Source organism: Eleutherodactylus coqui, chromosome 3 (assembly GCF_035609145.1).
Source record: "Eleutherodactylus coqui strain aEleCoq1 chromosome 3, aEleCoq1.hap1, whole genome shotgun sequence".
NCBI classification, from domain to species: Eukaryota; Metazoa; Chordata; class Amphibia; order Anura; family Eleutherodactylidae; genus Eleutherodactylus; species Eleutherodactylus coqui.
Window position 1 is genome coordinate 19,456,212 of NC_089839.1, and position 18,897 is coordinate 19,475,108.

The following is an 18,897-nucleotide window of genomic DNA, read 5'->3' on the forward strand; positions in this document are numbered from 1 at the left end:
TCAAAGCTAAACTAGACTAAAGTTACTTACACTATAGAGATCAGTGTTGAAGGTTTTACTATGAATACTCACATTAAGAACGCAGCGGGAATTGACACAATCCTAAAGAGATTTTGGAGACCTTCCGGGGTTACTATGCGCAACTCTATGAGATAAGGAGTCAATTCACTGATTTGGAGCTGAGGGCTCTACGAGACCGCATAAGAGAATATATAACGGACACAGCTTTGCCATTACATCACCACAGAGGAGATTGAGGAGGTTATTAAGTCTACCATGGAAGGGAAGAAGCTAACTTTAGGACCCAAAAATATGAATTCATAAAAATTAACTTTTAATAAATATTGCTTAAAAACCTTATGGACAAACAAACAAAAAATCCGCTACCCGGTAGGGAATGTGAAGGTAGAGAATGTGAAGTTATATCATACAGTAACACTTCAAGATCAGTATCAGTCTTGGACGTTTTTCTTTATTATATCTTTTACGTCCAAAGATAACTCTTTTTTAGGGGTTTTTTTTTGTTTTAATATTCCAAAAACCTATGAATTTTTTCGAAGCTGAATAAGATGTGTTTACAATGATCGTAGTCAGCCGAAATTTAAATGCAACTCATATAGTCCAATGTATAATAGACACAAGATGTTTTTATGTTTAAATAGACCTCTTGATTGCCCGCCCTACGCGTTTCGCCCACTACGTGGGCTCCTCAGGGGCTCAAATATCTCCTGGTATGATTCCCTGGAGAGAGGTTACCAGTCATCAACTGGATATAGAAAATTTCTTATAGATTAGGACTATAATCCATTAGAAGCAATAAATAAGCATCGATTAGAAGCAATGAGTAAGCATTAGAGATGAGCGAGCGTACTCGGAAAAGCACTACTCGCTCGAGTAATTTGCTTTATCCGAGTATCGCTGTGCTCGGGTCTGAAGATTCAGGTGCCGGCACGGAGCGGGGAGCTGCAGGGGAGAGCGGGGAGGAACGGAGGTAAGATCTTTCTCTCCCTCTCTCCCGCCCGCTCTCCCCTGCTCCCCGCTGCGACTCACCTGTCAGCCGCAGCGGCACCCGAATCTTCAGACCCGAGCACAGCGATACTCGGATAAAGCAAATTACTCGAGCGAGTAGTGCTTTTCCGAGTACGCTCGCTCATCTCTAGTAAGCATCGATAGGGTACTGTATTAAATTAGTACCCCACTATGAGGAGTGATCGCTGCAATAATTCCTCATATAGGCTGATATGCAATACTTGATAGCTTAATGATATTTCCTAGAGGAACTGTGCCCAGTTATCACTTAAAGTGATATCTTGGTCAATACCCAGATAATCTGCACACTGAAAAGGTTCCCCAGGTAAAGCGTCGCTGTCTATTAGATCCTTTTAGTAGGTGCGTTTTAATGTACTCAAAAGCTATAGATGATATAGCTCCCACTAAATAGGGTTTTTTTTGCAGTCAGGCAAACTCTCAGCCTAGTGAAGGGTTGTAAGATTTTCCCCCCTATCAGGATCAGATAAAGCAGAATGAAATCATAAAATAAATAGAACAAGCGGCGGCATGACAGTCCTGGTGGTGGGCTGCCAGCATACTGAATCAGTGTAGCCTAGCTTCTTAAATAAGGGTTACATAGCTACACCCATTTGGGGTGTGTACCCCGCAGCGGCCAATCCACATAGCAGGTATACTTAATGCACCGCCCATACACATCATGGTAACCATGGTGGTTAAGTGGAGCACAATCACTTTAGAAGTACTTCTTCCTCCTTTATAGGCAATAATAGTTGGCATTTTCTTTACCTGGGGGATGTAACATGAGTCCTTCCCTTCACATTGCTGTATGGCATAGCATCTTTGATGCAGTGAAAAGTCCGTTTTTATCAGTAGCTTCCTGGGAGCTGTAGGTCATGTGACTTACTCCCGGTCACCTGATCATCCGCGTCACGTCGTGACGTTATCACGGCACCCGTCTCCGCCCATATGGGGACTGGTGGTTGTCTTCAGGGGCCGTGCCGGTTGGATGGAGGCTGGCTGACGGTCAAAGTCCGTGTCATGTGATTACATACGTCATCCAGTGACGCGGCCGCCTCATCAGCACATTGCGCTCCGTCCACTCGGCATCTAATGTTAGGGGAACAGCTTCAATCTATACCAGGGGGCGGAGCTGAGCAGACCCATATGAATCTATATCACATGATCGCAGAATCGCTCAACCACCACTGATTTAACTCTTTAATATCGGTATCCAGTCAGACTCCATTTAAACATTCAATGTTGTTGAGTCAATTGGGTACCTTACGAGGAGGTGGAGAATAATGAGCTAATTCAGATTCATGTTACATGAGCTCGCAGCTGTTTCGTTAATCATAATCTTACTATTTCTTTCTTCATCATTATGCCATTCTGCTATGATCATTAACCTGGATGGATCTCATGTTTGACTCTGATCGTATAGTCCCTTTTCAGAAGAAATAGGTACAAATTCGCATGATAACATTACTTCAATATGGCTAAGAGGCCTCTATCAAAGATGCCTTATATATACATGCCATATGATGATTATGTACTTGTATGTAAATGTACACTTCAGTTGCTCAAAAGCAATTGTATTCTTATCATGGTGGTATGTACCTATATTATAAAGGAGGTAAGTCACGTGATTCCTGAAAAAGGTTTATTGTGTTCAAGCTCGTCTATCGATTAAAGAGATAGTGTATGGCGTCCAAAAATTGCTTATATAAGACTTATATGCATGTTTAGATGTTCATAAGATTTTATGGTACTGAATAAATTGATGGTAAAAGCACTAGTTGTACTGGCGCGATGGTTACGAGACTTCTGATGGAACACCTATGCATAAATGCATAAGTTCAGGCAAATGACAACTGAGGCTATAATTCCGATAAAATGCGCATCCAAATACGCATAAATTCCAGACACATGTCAGACGAAGCTGTTGAAGGATATACTCTCATTTAGCCCAAGAGGGATGACTGACTGCATGCGGAAGATCCAACTCGTTTCTTTCTGTAATAACAATTTGTCTAAGTCACCTCTGCGACCATCCGGTCGGATTGTTTCAATTCCTTGGAATTGTATCTGTGTAATGTCCCCACCATGCACTTCCCACATGTGGGATGCCACTGGTGTGATTTCGTGGCGCCTGATGTTCCCTACATGTTCTAGTATGCGGCGGCGGAATTGCCGATTCGTCTTACCCACATAGTCACGTGGGCATGTGCAGGTTGCCAGATATATTACATTTGTTGAACGACAGTTTATAAATTCACGATTCGTATATTCAATTGAGGTTACTGAACAGCAGAATTTGGGGCTTTTTTAAATAAATGTACAAGCAGCACAATTCGAGCATGGGAATGTTCCCAAGAATCTATGTCTACCCAACCACATTGTGCTGGGGATGTTAGGTTTCAGGTGACTCCTCACCAACCTATCACGCAGATTGCGTCTTCTTCTGAACGTGATTGATGGAATGGTCGGTAGGAAGTCTTGCAGATCCTCATTGTCCCTCAAGATATCCCAAAAATTCGTGAGGATCTGTCTAATTTTGGAGGCACCTGTATCGTAGGTGCCTATAATGTGGAGCACGTCTGTTTGTTCCATTTGACGGGGTTGTAGTAGTTGAGATCTTGTTTGTTGTGCTGCATAATCATATGCTTCGTCTATTAGGGTCTCAGGGTAGCCACTTTCTTTGAAACGTGTGGCAAGTTTGTTTCCTTCCATCATATAGTCCCTGTCCGAGGAACAGTTCCTGCGAATACGCAGGAACTGACCTTTGGGTATACCACGTTTGAGCGGATACGGATGATGGCTGTGCCAAGTTAGTAAGGAGTTGGTGGCTGTTTCCTTACGAAAATTAGTTGTTATTAGCATGCCATCCTCACCCTTAGAAATTCTTAGATCCAGGAATGTGATGGTAGATGAGTCGCATTCCGCAGTGAATTTTAAATTCAAGTTGTTGTTAAGTTTTTCCACAAACATCTCGAAGTTGATTTTACTCCCTGTCCACAGAATGAAGATGTCATTGATATACCTAGCCCATGTTAGAATGTTACCAGTTTGAGACATATTTTCCTCTGAAAATACGAATTTCTCCTCCCACCAGCCCAGGAGCAAGTTGGCATACGATGGGGCACACGATGTCCCCATCGCGGTGCCCCTGAGCTGGTGGAAGACGTGTCCCAGAAACAGGAAGTAGTTATGTGTCAGCACATAGCTAAGTAGCTCCCTCACAAAGATGTTATGTTCTGTGAAGTGGGCTCCTTTTAGGTCCAAAAAGTGTGCTACAGCTTTTAATCCAAGGTCATGAGGGATTGAGCTGTAAAGACTTTCCACGTCGAGGGTTGCCAACAGAACATTTGCCTCAACGTGAATGCCGTCCAATTGACGTAGCATATCAAGCGTGTCCTCGACATGCGACGGGAGTGCCGAAACGAACGGTCTTAATATTTTGTCGATGTATATGCTAGCATTTTGGGAGATGTTGTTTATCCCGGAGACAATTGGTCGACCCCGTAACGGTGACAGCCCTTTGTGGACCTTAGGTAGTATATAAAAGGTAGCCACTCTTGGGTGTTTAGGTATTAAATATTCAAATTCGGATGGGCTGATCAGTTTCTTCATCATAGCTTTCTCCACAATTGAGAGTAACTGTTTGGAATATAATACCGTCGGGTCTGATGGTAATCTCTCATATGTATTTTTGTCTTGTAGTAGTGTTAGACAAACATCTGAATATTGTGTTTCGTTCATGACGACGATATTCCCGCCTTTATCGGACGGTTTCAGGACAATATTTTCGTCATTTTCCAATGACTTTAGGGCTGACATTTCTTTCTGGGACATGTTTGTGTTTTTTCTGAAATCTTTCTGGTCTATATTTCTGATTTCTTTCATGACTATTCGCTCAAATGTGTCCAAAAGCGGGCTATGCAGAGCTGGAGGATTCGATGCGTTTTTTAATTTTAATTGGGTGAATGGACCCTGGCCTGGGGTGGAGTTCATTTCGTTTTCCAGTTGTTGGAGATCGCGCAGGATCGGCATATCCATGGCGGAAAGGCCATACTCTAAGGTTTGTTTTTTGTCCTGCTGTATATGAAACTTTTTCCATCTAAGTTTGCGCATGAAGAGGGAGATGTCCTTCGTCCAGACGAACGGATTGTAGGAGCTCGTCGGGACGAAGGACAGCCCCCTCTCCAAAACGCTCACCGCCTCTGCGGATAATACTCGATCTGACAAATTAATAACTTGCAGTTTATCATGCGTTGTATCATTGTTTTGGGCATATCTAGATTTGTCATTTGCCTGAGTAGGGGTTAATTTCCTTTTCTTTCTCGTAGCATATAGCGTGGCATGACTGGTCCTAAAAAACCAGTGTCATTTGTATTTGTGGGATAGCGGTTCCTTCCTCTGCCTTTAGACTGGAATCTACCTCTTCCCCGGCGAGAATAGATATTGAATTATTGATCATATCTCTTGATAAACTTTCACTTTCTGAATAGTCCGTATCGGAGGAGCTAATTTCCATATCCGATCTGGATCTATTCAGTGTGTAAGCTCTGTTCTCTTTAAAATCGAGCATATCACGGTTGAATTGGCTGTGCTTTCTCTCCTTGATTTGCAGAGTAAATTTTTCGATGTTATTTTGTAGACTTCTTTCTTTTAGAGAATATTCGCGATCATATACACATTTTTTCGCCTGTTCGAGGGATTCATCTAGAGCTTGTTGGCTCTTAATCAATATAGATTTTTCTTCAGTGATTAATAGCTGGATAAGTCGTAAAGAGGACTCCGTCGCCTCTTTCTCCCACTTAGACATAAACTCAATGTTTCTGAGTCGGGGGGGGGGGGGGTAATATCGAACTGCGTAGTCCTCTAGGGACGATTTTGTTTTCTGCATAACGTTGCAAACCCTGAACCTCCCACCATCCTCGCGTGTATGCGCGATAATGTTTCGTTAATTGTTTGAAACAGGTATGTATGTCAGTGCTACTAGTGCGTGGGTCACGGAAGGGAAGAGCCTGGGGCTAGATGGCTTTACACCTGCTTTTTATAAGCTCCTGCGGCAACAGTTATTCCCGTTCTTAGCAGGTTCTTTTCAGCATTCTCTGGAGGTGCATATAAACGTCATACCAAAACCGGGCAAGGATCTCCACCAATTCTAGACCAATATAATTAATAAATGTGGATGAGAAATTCTTAAAAATCCTGGCTAACAGACTAACTTCCCACATGTCCTCCATTATCCATACAGACCAGGCGGGCTTTGTCGGGGACAGGGAAGCCAGAGACAGTATTATTAAAACCATACTGGTAACATCTAGGGTGAGAAATAGATCAGACCCCATGTGCCTACTATCCGTCGATGCTGAAAAAGCCTAAGAGGGTACATTGGGGGTTCGTGACCGAGACATTGAAACCGATTGGGTTGGGCCCCAAATTTCTGTTCAGGGTCCTTGCCCTGTATACTTATCCCACAGCTAAGGTCAGAGTAAATGGAAGACTGGCATCCCCAACTAGCATTAAAAATGGCACCCAGCAGGAATATCCCATCTCCATTGTTATATGTCCTGGTTATGGAACATCTGGCTGTGGCGATCAGGAATAACACTATTATTAAGGGAGTATAAATTGGCTTTGCTCAATACAAGGTGACATTATATGTGGACAATATTTTGCTATATATTACCACTCTGCCATCCCTGTTGCAGGAATTTGAGAAGTTTTGGCATCTGTCTAACTTTAAAACTAATAACCCTAAATCAGAGACTCTGAACATTTCTTTAACATTGGTAGTGTAGAGGCATATCGCAGAAAATGGCCCGCTTAAATGAAAAAAAAGAGGCTATACAATATCCGGGAGTGCATATCCCTGCTCACCAAACTAAACTGTTCCCTCTGAATTATATGATGCTTCTAGAATAAAAACAATGAAAGACCTGCCCACATATGCTGTCGACATTTGTCCTGGTTTGGACAAATAAACGCCGTTAAAATGGTCATACTCCCGAGGTTCCTATAACTTTTTCAAGCGATCCCTATCACCCCTTCACTACAATTCTTTAATAGACTAAGATCGGCCATGATCAAGTTTGTATGGGGCAGACAAAGACCTTGACTGGGAAGTCGGTACCTATCATTTCCCAAAATTAGGGGAGGGGTGGAGTTACCTGCACTGAGCAGGGGGTCGGACCTGATGACCCTGAAGGTCCCTTCCAACTCTACCATTCTAAGATCTAACTTCAGGCAATACCACAGATCAGCAATCTTAATGCATCTGGTAGGCTGGCAATACCACGTGAATAGCAAGCAATGGGTGGCCCTGGAGCAGGAAGATTGCTCCATCCCTATAAATCTTGTCCCATTGATTAGAGCCGGTAACAGGGCTCAGGCCATTTCTCCTAACTTCCTACTGCAGGAGACACTAAGAATATTGGATCAGAAAATACGAGAACAAAGTCTATCAGGGAAGAATAGCCCTCTCACTCCTGTATTTCACAACCTGGCTTTTCCACCAGGCCAGATTAGAGACAGATTCATGGGTTGGGAGGAACAGGAAGGCACACAGGTACACCATATTCTCAATGGGGCATCATTGTCAACTTTTCAGGAACTTAAGAGATAAACTTGGGGGACTGGACCTCTCCTGGTTTGAATATTTCCAGTTGTGTTTATTCCTCACAGCATGTGGACTTGGTGGCTCCTTTGAGAGGGCACTGACACCATTTAAGAAGTTGTTCACCTTGCAATCTATTCTGGCATATATAGTTTTCCTAATATACAGACTATTTATATTGGAATCCTGTGATACGGACCCTGGTTTTAAGCGGGCCCGGAAAAATGACCTGAGGGCTGCAATATCCACCGGGGATTGGCAGAAGGCATGCCTGTTTACACACAAGCTGTCCATTGCATGTGTCACTCAAGAAAAAAGTTATAAGACCTTGTCAAGATGGTATAGATACCTTGTACGTTTGCAGCACATTTTTCCTTCTGTGTCAGACCAGTGTTGGTGCTGTGAGACTGACGGGGGCATGATGATCCACGTATGGTGGAGTTGTGATCAGGTAAAACTTTCTGGGACAAAGTGTTTTCAATATACAATTTGATGAGTAGGAAGACAATCCAAAACACCCCACAAATAGCATTACTCTCTATCCTGCCAGGCTCGTTCAGAGTTCAGCTTCTTTCTGACAGGGGTGAGGGTGGTGATCCCATGACACTGGCAAATGGCCCACATGCCTTGCATGAGTGAGTGGCAGCAGGAAATGGCACAACTATGCCACATAGAAGAACTTTATGCTGAACATAATAAGAGCCTTGAAAAAGGCTGGGTGTCCAGCCGAAACGTTTTCTAGGTTTCTCAGTGAAATTGAATAAAGAGGCATCCTCTGTGCTCTGAGGATGTGAATTTCTACTTTTGCACCAGTCTGCTGCTCCTTTTACTTTCTTTGGAAGTGCTTGAAGATTGGATCCGTGGTCGGGATCTACTTGCATCAGCTGTTCGCTTCCCACCATGTTTATGGTAAAAGTGTGTGCTGCTTCTCACATACAGTTATTGAACACAATAAGAGAGACAGAGAAATGTCTAATGCTATGGCTGCCTTGGCTGGACTTCTGTCCGCTGCGGAGTTCGAGACCCTGTTTACATAAATTTTCATGAATCTTGATAGCCCAAGAAGAGAATAGTTAAGATTGTCCCTCAACACTCCTCCTGTATCCTGCCTTTCCACCCTTACCCAACTGCCAACCTTCCCTTTTATTATTTTCCTTTACTCAAGAAGTATTCTATTTTCTCTCTAATCTCGAACTTTGGTTCTTTATAGGTTATCTCCATTTTATTTCTTTATTTGTATTTCTGGTTGCTGGACTCCTGGCACCAAAGGGTTTGGATCTTTTAATGGGATACTTTGTATGTTTCTCCCTCCTTCCTTGGTCTTCCCTCCTTCCTTTTTTCCTTCTTGTGTTTCCCTCATTTGTTTTGGAGCTTAGACTAATACAATGTATCTATGAAGACAATCCTGCGCTGACTTGGTTAAATCTTGTGAGAGCGTTTGACGTGTTACAAACGGATCATGTGATAAGATAGGTGTAGGAGATTTAATTGTTGCACAGAGGCTCAGCTCTGTTTTTGCAATTTACTTTTATTTGTATTTCCTGATTTTATGTGGTTCTGCAAGACTTGCAGTTTGCCAAGACCTTACAGTCTTCCCTGTCCCCCCCTCTCGCTGGATGAAGCGGCACCTTCGTGACCAGAGTCAACCACTCACACCCCAAACATACTATGTTCAGTGATGCTCTAGATGTGCTGAACGTCTGTGGCACAAATCCAAACAGCACGCAGACTTCACCCACTTCAAATTTATGCTTAAAACCTACAACCTCCCCCTCCCCCATGCCAATGAGTTTATTTCACCTTTCTTGTCTCCTCACTATCCCACGACTCTTCGACACCTTCCACTCCCTCCTCAGCCTCAAAGAACAAGCTCCCATGACAGATCTCAGTGCTGGAGGGCTAGCTGCCTACTTTAAAGAAAAAAAATACAAAACATCCAGAAAGAAATCTCCAAACATCACATGGCTAGCCCTGATCCCAGTCTCTTCAGCACTGCATTCATCACTCACCCACTATCTATACTAGAACCAAACAACAGAGGAAAAAGTCTCCAGACTTCTCTTCACTGCTTACCACACCACATACGCTAGCGACCCTCTTCCCTCACATCTCCTCTGGTCCCTTTCTCTGGTTGTCATTACCCACCTCCCCACCATCTTCAACCTCTCCCTGACCTCTGGTATTTTCCCCTCCTAATTCAAACACTCAATCATATCCCCTCTGCTAAAGAAACTGACCCTTGACCTGACAGACGCTGCCAACTACCGACCCATCTCCAACCTCCTCTTCATCTCCAAACTACTTGAACGCTTAGGCTATTCCCACCTCACACATTTTTTCTCTGATAGCACTCTCCTCAACCCCCTCCAGTCCAGCTTCTGCCCCCTACATTCGACCAAAACTGCCCTTACAAAAAGTATCAAACAACCTGCTGATGGTCAAATCAAAAGGCAGCTTTTCCCTACTAATCCTCTTTGACCTTTCTGCTGCGTTTAACATGGTCGACCATGACCTTCTTGCTCTGCTTTGCTCCATCGGTCTAAAGGACACTGCTCTCTCCCCGTTCTCCTCCTACCTCTCTGACCACTCTTTCAGCTCCCCGTCGCTGTTGGGGTCCCACCGGGATCGGCCCTAGGCCCCTTTCTCTTCCCTATGTACACTGCTCAAATTGGACAAACCATCCACAGATTTGGCCTCCAATATCACCTCTACACTGACAACACCCAGTTATACAACATTTCCCGTGATATCACAGCATCATTCTTCCAAAACATCACTGACTGACTGTCTGCTATCTCTAACACCATGTCCTCCTTTTTTCTCAAATGTAGCCTCTCAAAAACGGACCTCCTTGTACTTCCACCCTCAACCAGCACTAGCATAAGCCCCAGATAGCAAGCCCGCTGTCTTGGGGGTCACACTGGATTATGACCTCACCTTTACCCCCATATCCAATCTTTGGCCCGAACATGCCATCTCCACTTCAGGAATATTCCTAAAATCTGTCCGTTCCATGTCACCGTGCCACCATATATTGCCTTCCTTCTGTCCATAAATCACAACCTCCACTCTACTAACACACTTAGACTAAACTCCCTTCTAATATGAACCTCACATGCTCTTCTCCAGAACTTCTCTAGAGCAGCACTGATCCTCTGGAATGCTCTATACCCCAAAACATCTGGACAATTCCCAACAATCAGAACTTCAGATACACCTCTTCATAGAAGCATATCAAACTACCTAATCTTGTTCCACATCCCCACAATATGCCCCCTGACCCTCCCTACGGCTCTCCACTTTCACCTATTATGTACACTTCCTGCTCCACACATTCTGTACTACCCCTACCCTGTTTGTGTCCCCTCCCAAAAAATGTATATCACATTATCCTTGCATTGCTGTATCCCCCTTGCTCCACTGCCTGTCCCTGTACCTTCTGTATCACGCCCACCCTCTTTGTCTTCAAATAATTGAATACCAATACCAATATGATACTCTTGTAATTTCGTATTGTTTGTGTTTCCCATGTGCCTTGAAAGCGCTGCAGAATAAGTTGGCGCCATACGAAAAAAGATTATTATTATTATTAGGTTGGAGCAAAAGCCTCCACACCGACCTCCGTATCGCTTGTAACTGTAGATACTGCTCCCTTTTCCCTGGAAAACCCCTTTACGCAAACTGGATTTCCACCATGTTCTTAATGGATTAGTTGTGCCACTGGAGTATCCCTTCTATCCATCACAACACATATGTTCTAGGAGCTTTTGCTAGAAAACTAAAAACAGAAAAAAAAATTGATTGAGTCACCGCATTCCAAGAGCAATAGCAATTTTATTTTCCCAACAATGCTTAATGAGCAGTTTTCTTCTGCAAAAGAGTTCTAGTCTTGATTAATCCCACTTGTGGGAACATAAAACATTTTGTTCACTTTTATACCATTTTTTCTGGAGGCTTGATTGACAAAATCTGCAATTCTGAGGTTTTTTAAGTCACTTTTTATGCGGTTCACCATGATATTAATGTTTAACAAGAATGAATTGAATGCCATAACATTCCCACATTCTGAACATGAAAATGGCTTTGTCCCATGTGGAATCACTGATGTCTAACCAGATCTGATTTCAAGGTAAAACATTTCCCACATTCAGGACCTGACTCGGCACCTGCGTGAGCCCTCGAATGTCTAACAAAATAGGATTGCTGGGTAAAACATTTCCCACATTCTGGACATAAATATACGACTTCTCTTGTGTGTGAATTCTCTCATGTAGAATAAGTCTGGATTTCAGAGCAAAACATTTCCCACATTGACGACATGAAAAGTGAGATCTCTGATAATGTCTTCCAAGATCTGATTTCCTGATAAAACATTTCCCACATTCTGAACATGTAAATTTCTTCGAGCAAGTGCACTGATGTGCAAGACGATCCGATTTCTGGATAAAACATTTCCGACACTCAGAACATGAAAATGTTTTTTCCCCTGTGTGAATTCTCTGATGTCTAACAAGTTGTGATTTAAACATAAAACATTTCCCACACTCAGAACATGAAAATGGCTTCGAGTGAGTTCTCTGATGACTAACGAGATCGGAAGTCTGTGTGAAACATTTCCCACACTCAGAACATGAAAATGGTTTCTCCCCTGTGTGAGTTCTCTGATGTTTAACAAGTTGTAATTTCCACATAAAACATTTCCCACACTTAAGACATGAAAATAGCTTCGCCCCTGTGTGGCTTCTCTCATGTGGAACAAGATCTGATTTATCTATAAAACATCTTCCACTTTCTGGATGTAAAAATGCCTTCTCCGCCGTGGGAGCTTTTTGATATTCAACATCCCTGCTGTGACTTTTTTCTGGCTCAGTAGTCTGTGATGCATCAGAAAGCAGGACCTGTGTAGCAGGATCAGATGATAGATGTTTGCTGTGAAGGGCTGAGTGTTTATCTGGGATAATAGTGGGCTCTTCTAATGTATCCTGGGCAATATTGCAGTCTTCTGCGTTAAGATCTGAAGACATCCGATATTCCCCTGAGCTCCTAGTACTGGCATCTGCCAACAATAAAATGTATTTTTGTTATTTTTTAATAAAATAAAGTATAAATTTGATATTCTATAACATTTGCATATAAAATTTCTATAGAAAATGTGAAGGCTTGAAGTAAATTTCGATAATTAACCCATTCCCCCTCTGTGACTTACCCCAGTGGGTGCTGGTTAGTTACAGTAACAGTATGGGGTAATAATCACCCAAGTTATCACTGGTGTAAGAGTAATTTAACAGTTGTTTCTGCACATTATCCCCCGGAGTTAATAAAAGTCACTTGACTTCTGGACATTATCCTCCAGGGCTAATATGGGTCACTTAAAAGACTCATGACAATGGTCAGGAGTAGAACAGGCTAGCTAGAAGCAGTTTGTGGAGGGGATGTGAAATGAACTAATATATGCAAACGTAACAGAAGACCTTGTATGTGATTTGCCACAAAATGCTGGACTTGTGTAACTTTCAAAAGTTGGACGATTATTATGACTGCTTATATTATTAAATTGCCCTAGGAATACTCCGGGTTATATAAACACAATTCTAATTGCCAATGGTAAAAAGTACCCATAGGTGATATCCCCTGAAATATAATCTAAATACTTTTTTTTATTTAAAAAGACAACATTCAATGATATTTAAAATACGGTGGCAGTAATGGGATGGGACCAGCAGTCATCAGTTAGTATCATGTGTGTAACTGTGCATATACACACCAAAACCTAGGCCTGGATGGCCAACTGCCAAAAGCCTATGTGGAAATTTATAAATCAGCACCACCAAAACCCTATTAAAAATCTAATCTAAAGTCACCCAGACATGTTCCACCTTGCGGCGTCCCAGGGAGAGCAAAAAACCAGGGCTTGATAAAACTGACAACAATGATTCAGAGGGCTCCCCCAACTATGTAAGTCTGCTTTATCCATTCATGTTTTATTTACAAAGTTAGCACAGACCTGGTAATTATTTTTACTATCTTTCTAATAGTTTTTGTTGGAGATTACTCCTTCCATATGGAATGCATAGAGGATATCCTTGTTGTATCTGGTGTTAGATCTTCCCAAACAGGTAGTGGTTATCAAGGTCCAGGCTCATCCCAAGGAAACGACTCTGGAGGCTCTAGGGGATCGAAGACCGGATACAGCAGCCAAGGAGGCAGCCCTTCTCCCACTGGATGCATCATACAGCCACCTGACTGCAACTAAATCAAGTTTAAATATTTGTTGTTCCTTTTGCAGAACCAACGCTTTGGGGTGAAAAGGACAAATAGAACTGGGTGAGAAAGGATTCTGGAGGAAAGTTAAACCCCTGTGCCTCTGCGAGACGCTCTACTCTAGGATGTCACATTTGAGCCATGGACCCACACATCAGTCAATGCAGATAATGTGTGGTGTAGGGTCTTCTGCTTGGATTGCCCCAGGCTTCGACAATGCTTCGACCAGGTTTGTCCAGAGATGCATAGCTTTCGCCCGATAAACCCAGCCAAAGTTACCAAAGTACCTCCTCGCTGTTACTCAAAAGCCAGACTACCTGTTCCAGTGACTGCAGATTGACTACATACAGCTACTTAAGGTAAGTTTCTGCGAGTTGGTGTTGGTTTGCATAGACCATTTCTCAGGCTGGCTGGAGTTGTAGCTTGTAAAATTTAAAAAAAAAAGACAAATTCCAACGTCAAGACTACAAGTAAGAAAATATTGAACACAGAAATTTGTATAGATGGTATACCACAGATCATACAAAGTAATAGAGGTAGACATTTTATTAGCCTCCTACTTAGCAAGAACCATACATAATAGAAACACCAAGCTGTCCCCATATGAAATTATATATTGAATTTTCCTTGATTGCAGATTCAGACTCAAAAGAAAGGTCACATATTTTGTTTCCTGGACCGGGTTGTCCTCAAAAGACATGTTAGAAAAAGTTTTGAACCAACATTTTATAGTCCATACCAGATCCAGTTGACAACTGCCAATTCAGTCAAACTGGAAGGACAGGACACCTGGATACATGCTAGTCATTGCAAAAAGCTCCAGAGCCGGAGGAATGCTTGGAAGGCTGTCTCTACGGTTATGGACAATCCTCAGTATAGAGGGAATCTATGATGTGCAAAATGAAGAGTTGGGACAATAAGTTGTAAAGCATCATGAGATTATTGTTAAGGCTTTCCATAAATCAGGGAAACATAAATATTCCTGGAGGCGTACACATAGTCCCACAGCTGCAGAAACTATGTCATGTATAGCCATTACCCTCAATATGTCCGAATTGTAAGACCTGCCAACACCCCAAACATAGCGGTGAGCTCCAGCAAATTATCACAGGAGGAATATGTATCCTCAGGAGTTAGATGGTATGAAAACGCTTGGCTGATCTGTCATTTATGGGAATCCCTAACACACCCTTTTAAGAGATCAGCATATTTAAATCCTCATCACGGGTTATCTCCTGTAGCGATATCACATTTTCATCCACATTTAATTTGTGTTTCGGCTAAATGGATGAATACGCAGCTGAACAATCTGACAGAACACAGAGCTTAAAAATGTAACGCAAAAACATTGCAGGTGATGAAAGAGCAGAAGATGTGACTGTTCTCTGCATTACTCCGTGGTTACTACTCACCTGGACGGGTGTCTGTAGGAATCTCCTCCTTCCACCGCTCATCACCCCTCACATTTACCTCTTCTTTTACCACTATGGCTGCAGCATCAATATTCTTCAGATCATTACCCTGAGGGAAAAGCTGGGAAACAAATACTGTAAAAGTCAGACAGATGTAGAGGAACGTGTTAGATGAGCGGAGAAGATGGGTAATTAGCATAATGACCAGTAATGACAGGACAGCAGTAGTTATATGAGGGAGCCAGCTGCAGGTCTAACTTACATTTCCATACATAGTAGGAAGGAACAGCGAGATGAACGACTGTTGGAAACCTTTCATGTTTGGGAAACCCCAGAATTCTCCAGACGGCCTCAGAACTGCTGATGTATCGACCACTTTCATATAATGTGATCTCATCGCTATCATTTACAAGACCAAATGAAGCCCGGCCGCTGCCTTTATTACCATATTTACATGTATTGTATAGATCTTACAGAACTGCAATACTCTATGTTAATGTGAGGGGTTAATTCTAGTTTTCCCTTCTTTTGAACAAATAGGAGAAAAATAGGTTTTAATTTCTCTGTACTATTATCTCACTTTCTTTTCTAATCTTGTTCTCACATGATTTATTATCTGTCCTCCTATGTCATCCTGTGCTGGGAACTTGGTCAAAGGATACTTTTGCTTTGATAAACTTATCACAGTGTGTTGATGTATTGTCCTTGTAGCCGGTGTCTTTGAAAGACGTATTGTTAATCGTTTTCTCCAGATGTCCAACGACCTTGGACATGCGCAGTGATTAAATCTTACGTAAGCAAGCTTCTATATATCCTCCGTGCTTCGCTAAATAAACTTCACTTCGTCTTTTGGCTAACCGCATGACTGTGTGGTCATCCATCTGAGTTGTCTGAGTACTCATATCTAAACTAATTCGGAAGCAGACAGCATCAGCTGAACGGTCTGGTTAAGACCTCTAACATTACTATGGGCAACAAATGTAGGTGAAAGAACAGGATTATTAGGCCCCCAGGTCTTCAGGTTTTGGGATCTCCGCACAGATAACATCATCTATTCTGTTGGGAGAAATGCGTTGCTCCAGCCCCAACAACATGTATGAGGAAGACCTCTTCTGCCATTCAGAATACATAAAACAGCGCACCCTCCAAACTAATGCCCCTTTGTTACCAATGCCATTAATTATTTAACTTTTAAGTGAAATCCTCCAGATATGATGTCATGACCATCGTGGAGCAGGCAGCAATATCTCCACCATCCTTTTAGATACGGTTCTTAGGTTCTTTCTTAAGTCCTACATAAAGAATATTGGGGATTTTCTTAAGAAAATTAATGATTTAAACTTACAGAACCATATGTAGTGGCGTCCCTGCATGTGACTGTGTTGTACACGTTTATAACCCATGGACAGGGACTTAGAGCAGTGGAAGGCGATCTAGAGGGTTGTGATTTATCCTGTGGTTGCTGTAGCTTTGTCCTGTCACTGTTGGGGTACATCCTCTCAAACAATTATTTCTTGGGGGGGGGGGGCAGGGACAGGGCACAGCCATGGGCTCTAATGTGGCACCAACGTATGCCAACGTGTACATGCGCGAATTTAAACAAGAGTCTGTGTACACGTCGAGGTTTTGGGATCTTCTGAGATGCTGGTACCGCTATATAGATGATTTTTTTCATCATATGGTTGGGTACCAAAACAGAACTGATGGAGTTTCAGCAGTATTTGAACTCCATCTATACTGAACTTAAATTTACCGCGTTCTAGAAAGGAGATACAATTCCTTGACCTGTTGGTGATTGCAGCGGGAGAGTGTTTAAAAACTGACCTGCATGTAAAACCTACAGATAAAAACAGCCGTGTTCGACCCTGCCCCAGCTTTTGGCTCCTCCCCACCGTGCGCCATTGGAAAATTTTTGTTGAGAGACAGAGAAAGAGAGACAGAGAAAGAGAGACAGAGAAAGAGAGACAGAGAAAGAGAGACAGAGAAAGAGAGACAGAGAAACGGACATACGTCATGGCATCTTGAGTGTTTCATGCATATATCTATCCTTGGCGAGGTCATCAGAAAAATTATCTCATATGGAAGATACCAACGGATGAAACTAGGATTCAGCATAGATAGATGAGCCTTAAGTTGTTTCAGTGCGGAAAGAATCTTCTGTTAGGGCACTTTTGCACTAAGAGATTTATCATTCACAGGAGCAGCTTGCATATACAGTGAATGTGAATGACTAAACGATCGCTGTTTACACGCAACAATATGTAAATGAGCGAACAATGATTTTTCTACTTGCATGTAACAAATGAGAAGGAAACAAATTCTCGTTTGTCTTCCAGTTCTTGGCTGTGTTTACACTGAGCGCTTATCGTTCCATGTAAAAGCACAATTCTTCTTTGCCCGATGAGCAAACGAGCCGCTAACGCCATCACCAGCACATCCGCACTCGGCAGCCTGTTTCTTGTTGACAATCATACAGTTTTCGTCCGCTAATCGTTCATTGTTCCACATTCCTATGTCACACAGTGAACGATCAGGGGTTAAACTGCAGGATAAGCGCACAAGCCGCCGCTGATCCTTATGGTGGCTGAAACTGAACAAACAAGAAGCGCGTGATTCTTGTTCGCCATTCAGTCGTTTTCTGCGTTTAAACTGAACGTTCGTCTCAAAGGGTTGGGGACAATTTGGTATTGAATGCAGAACCTTCAGAGCCTTCTACAGATTATAGGGAGTTTCTCCACGTACCGGATAATCCTGTGGATGGAGAGGACTGGGGCGGCTCTCTGGTGATGTCCTCTTACCGGATCTATCTGTAAGACACACATACAGTGACTGGACTCCATCTTCAAGTACTTAAGGTCATGTGTACTTCTATATGTCTATTACCTTGTGATGTGAGGGGCTGCTGATCCTCCATCATAACCTCCTTGTACAGATCCTTGTGGCCTTCTAAATACTCCCACTCCTCCATGGAGAAATAGATGGAGACGTCCCGACACCTTATAGGAACCTGACAACACAATATACAGTCATCCTCCACAGCCCTCCTGTTACTGTATAATGTCCCCCATTCCCCGCAGTGTCACCTCTCCTGTCAGCAGCTCAGTCATCTTGTGGACATGTTCCAGGATCTTCTGCCCATTGAAGTCCTCATGTATCGGGTAGTGAGTTGAAGGCCCCATTATTGGGCTCAGGGTTCTTCCATAACCTTCAGACACAAAGTTCTGCCAGCGCTCACTAGAAGTCTTCTTCACTGCTGTATAATCCTGATGAGAGATGGATTAATAAACGGTGTTACATACATCTACAGAGTCCCTCACCTTCTCAGTCATAGAGAAGAACCAGCTTTTGCCCTTGACTTCTTCCTCGTGAAATTCGTATTACACTTTCTAGATGCTACAAATCGTAACTATCTTCATAATTACTATGTTGCTAACCCATCGCTAATTAACTTATGTTATAAAGTTTTATCTTTCTTTATCATATATCTTTGGTGTTTATTATATAAAACATTCTAATAATCCCTGTATTATAATCCTATTAGTGAAGGAACTCTTTGTTAACTACATTCGTAGTATTACCTTCCGGTACAAG

At 42.6% G+C, this 18,897-nt stretch overlaps 1 protein-coding gene across 1 annotated transcript; it reads right to left on the minus strand.

Annotated features, from left to right (window-relative positions):
• Positions 1-11,478: 11,478 nt before the first annotated feature.
• LOC136620465 (oocyte zinc finger protein XlCOF7.1-like) lies at positions 11,479-18,531 on the minus strand. Its single transcript, XM_066595250.1, has 5 exons — positions 18,390-18,531; positions 18,190-18,313; positions 18,049-18,113; positions 15,307-15,427; positions 11,479-12,689 (listed from the first exon to the last, which is right to left on the minus strand). Exons 1-5 carry the CDS (start codon positions 18,483-18,485, stop codon positions 11,758-11,760), a joined length of 1,338 nt encoding a protein of 445 aa, XP_066451347.1. The 5' UTR covers positions 18,486-18,531; the 3' UTR covers positions 11,479-11,757.
• Between the last annotated feature and the right edge of the window lie 366 nt (positions 18,532-18,897).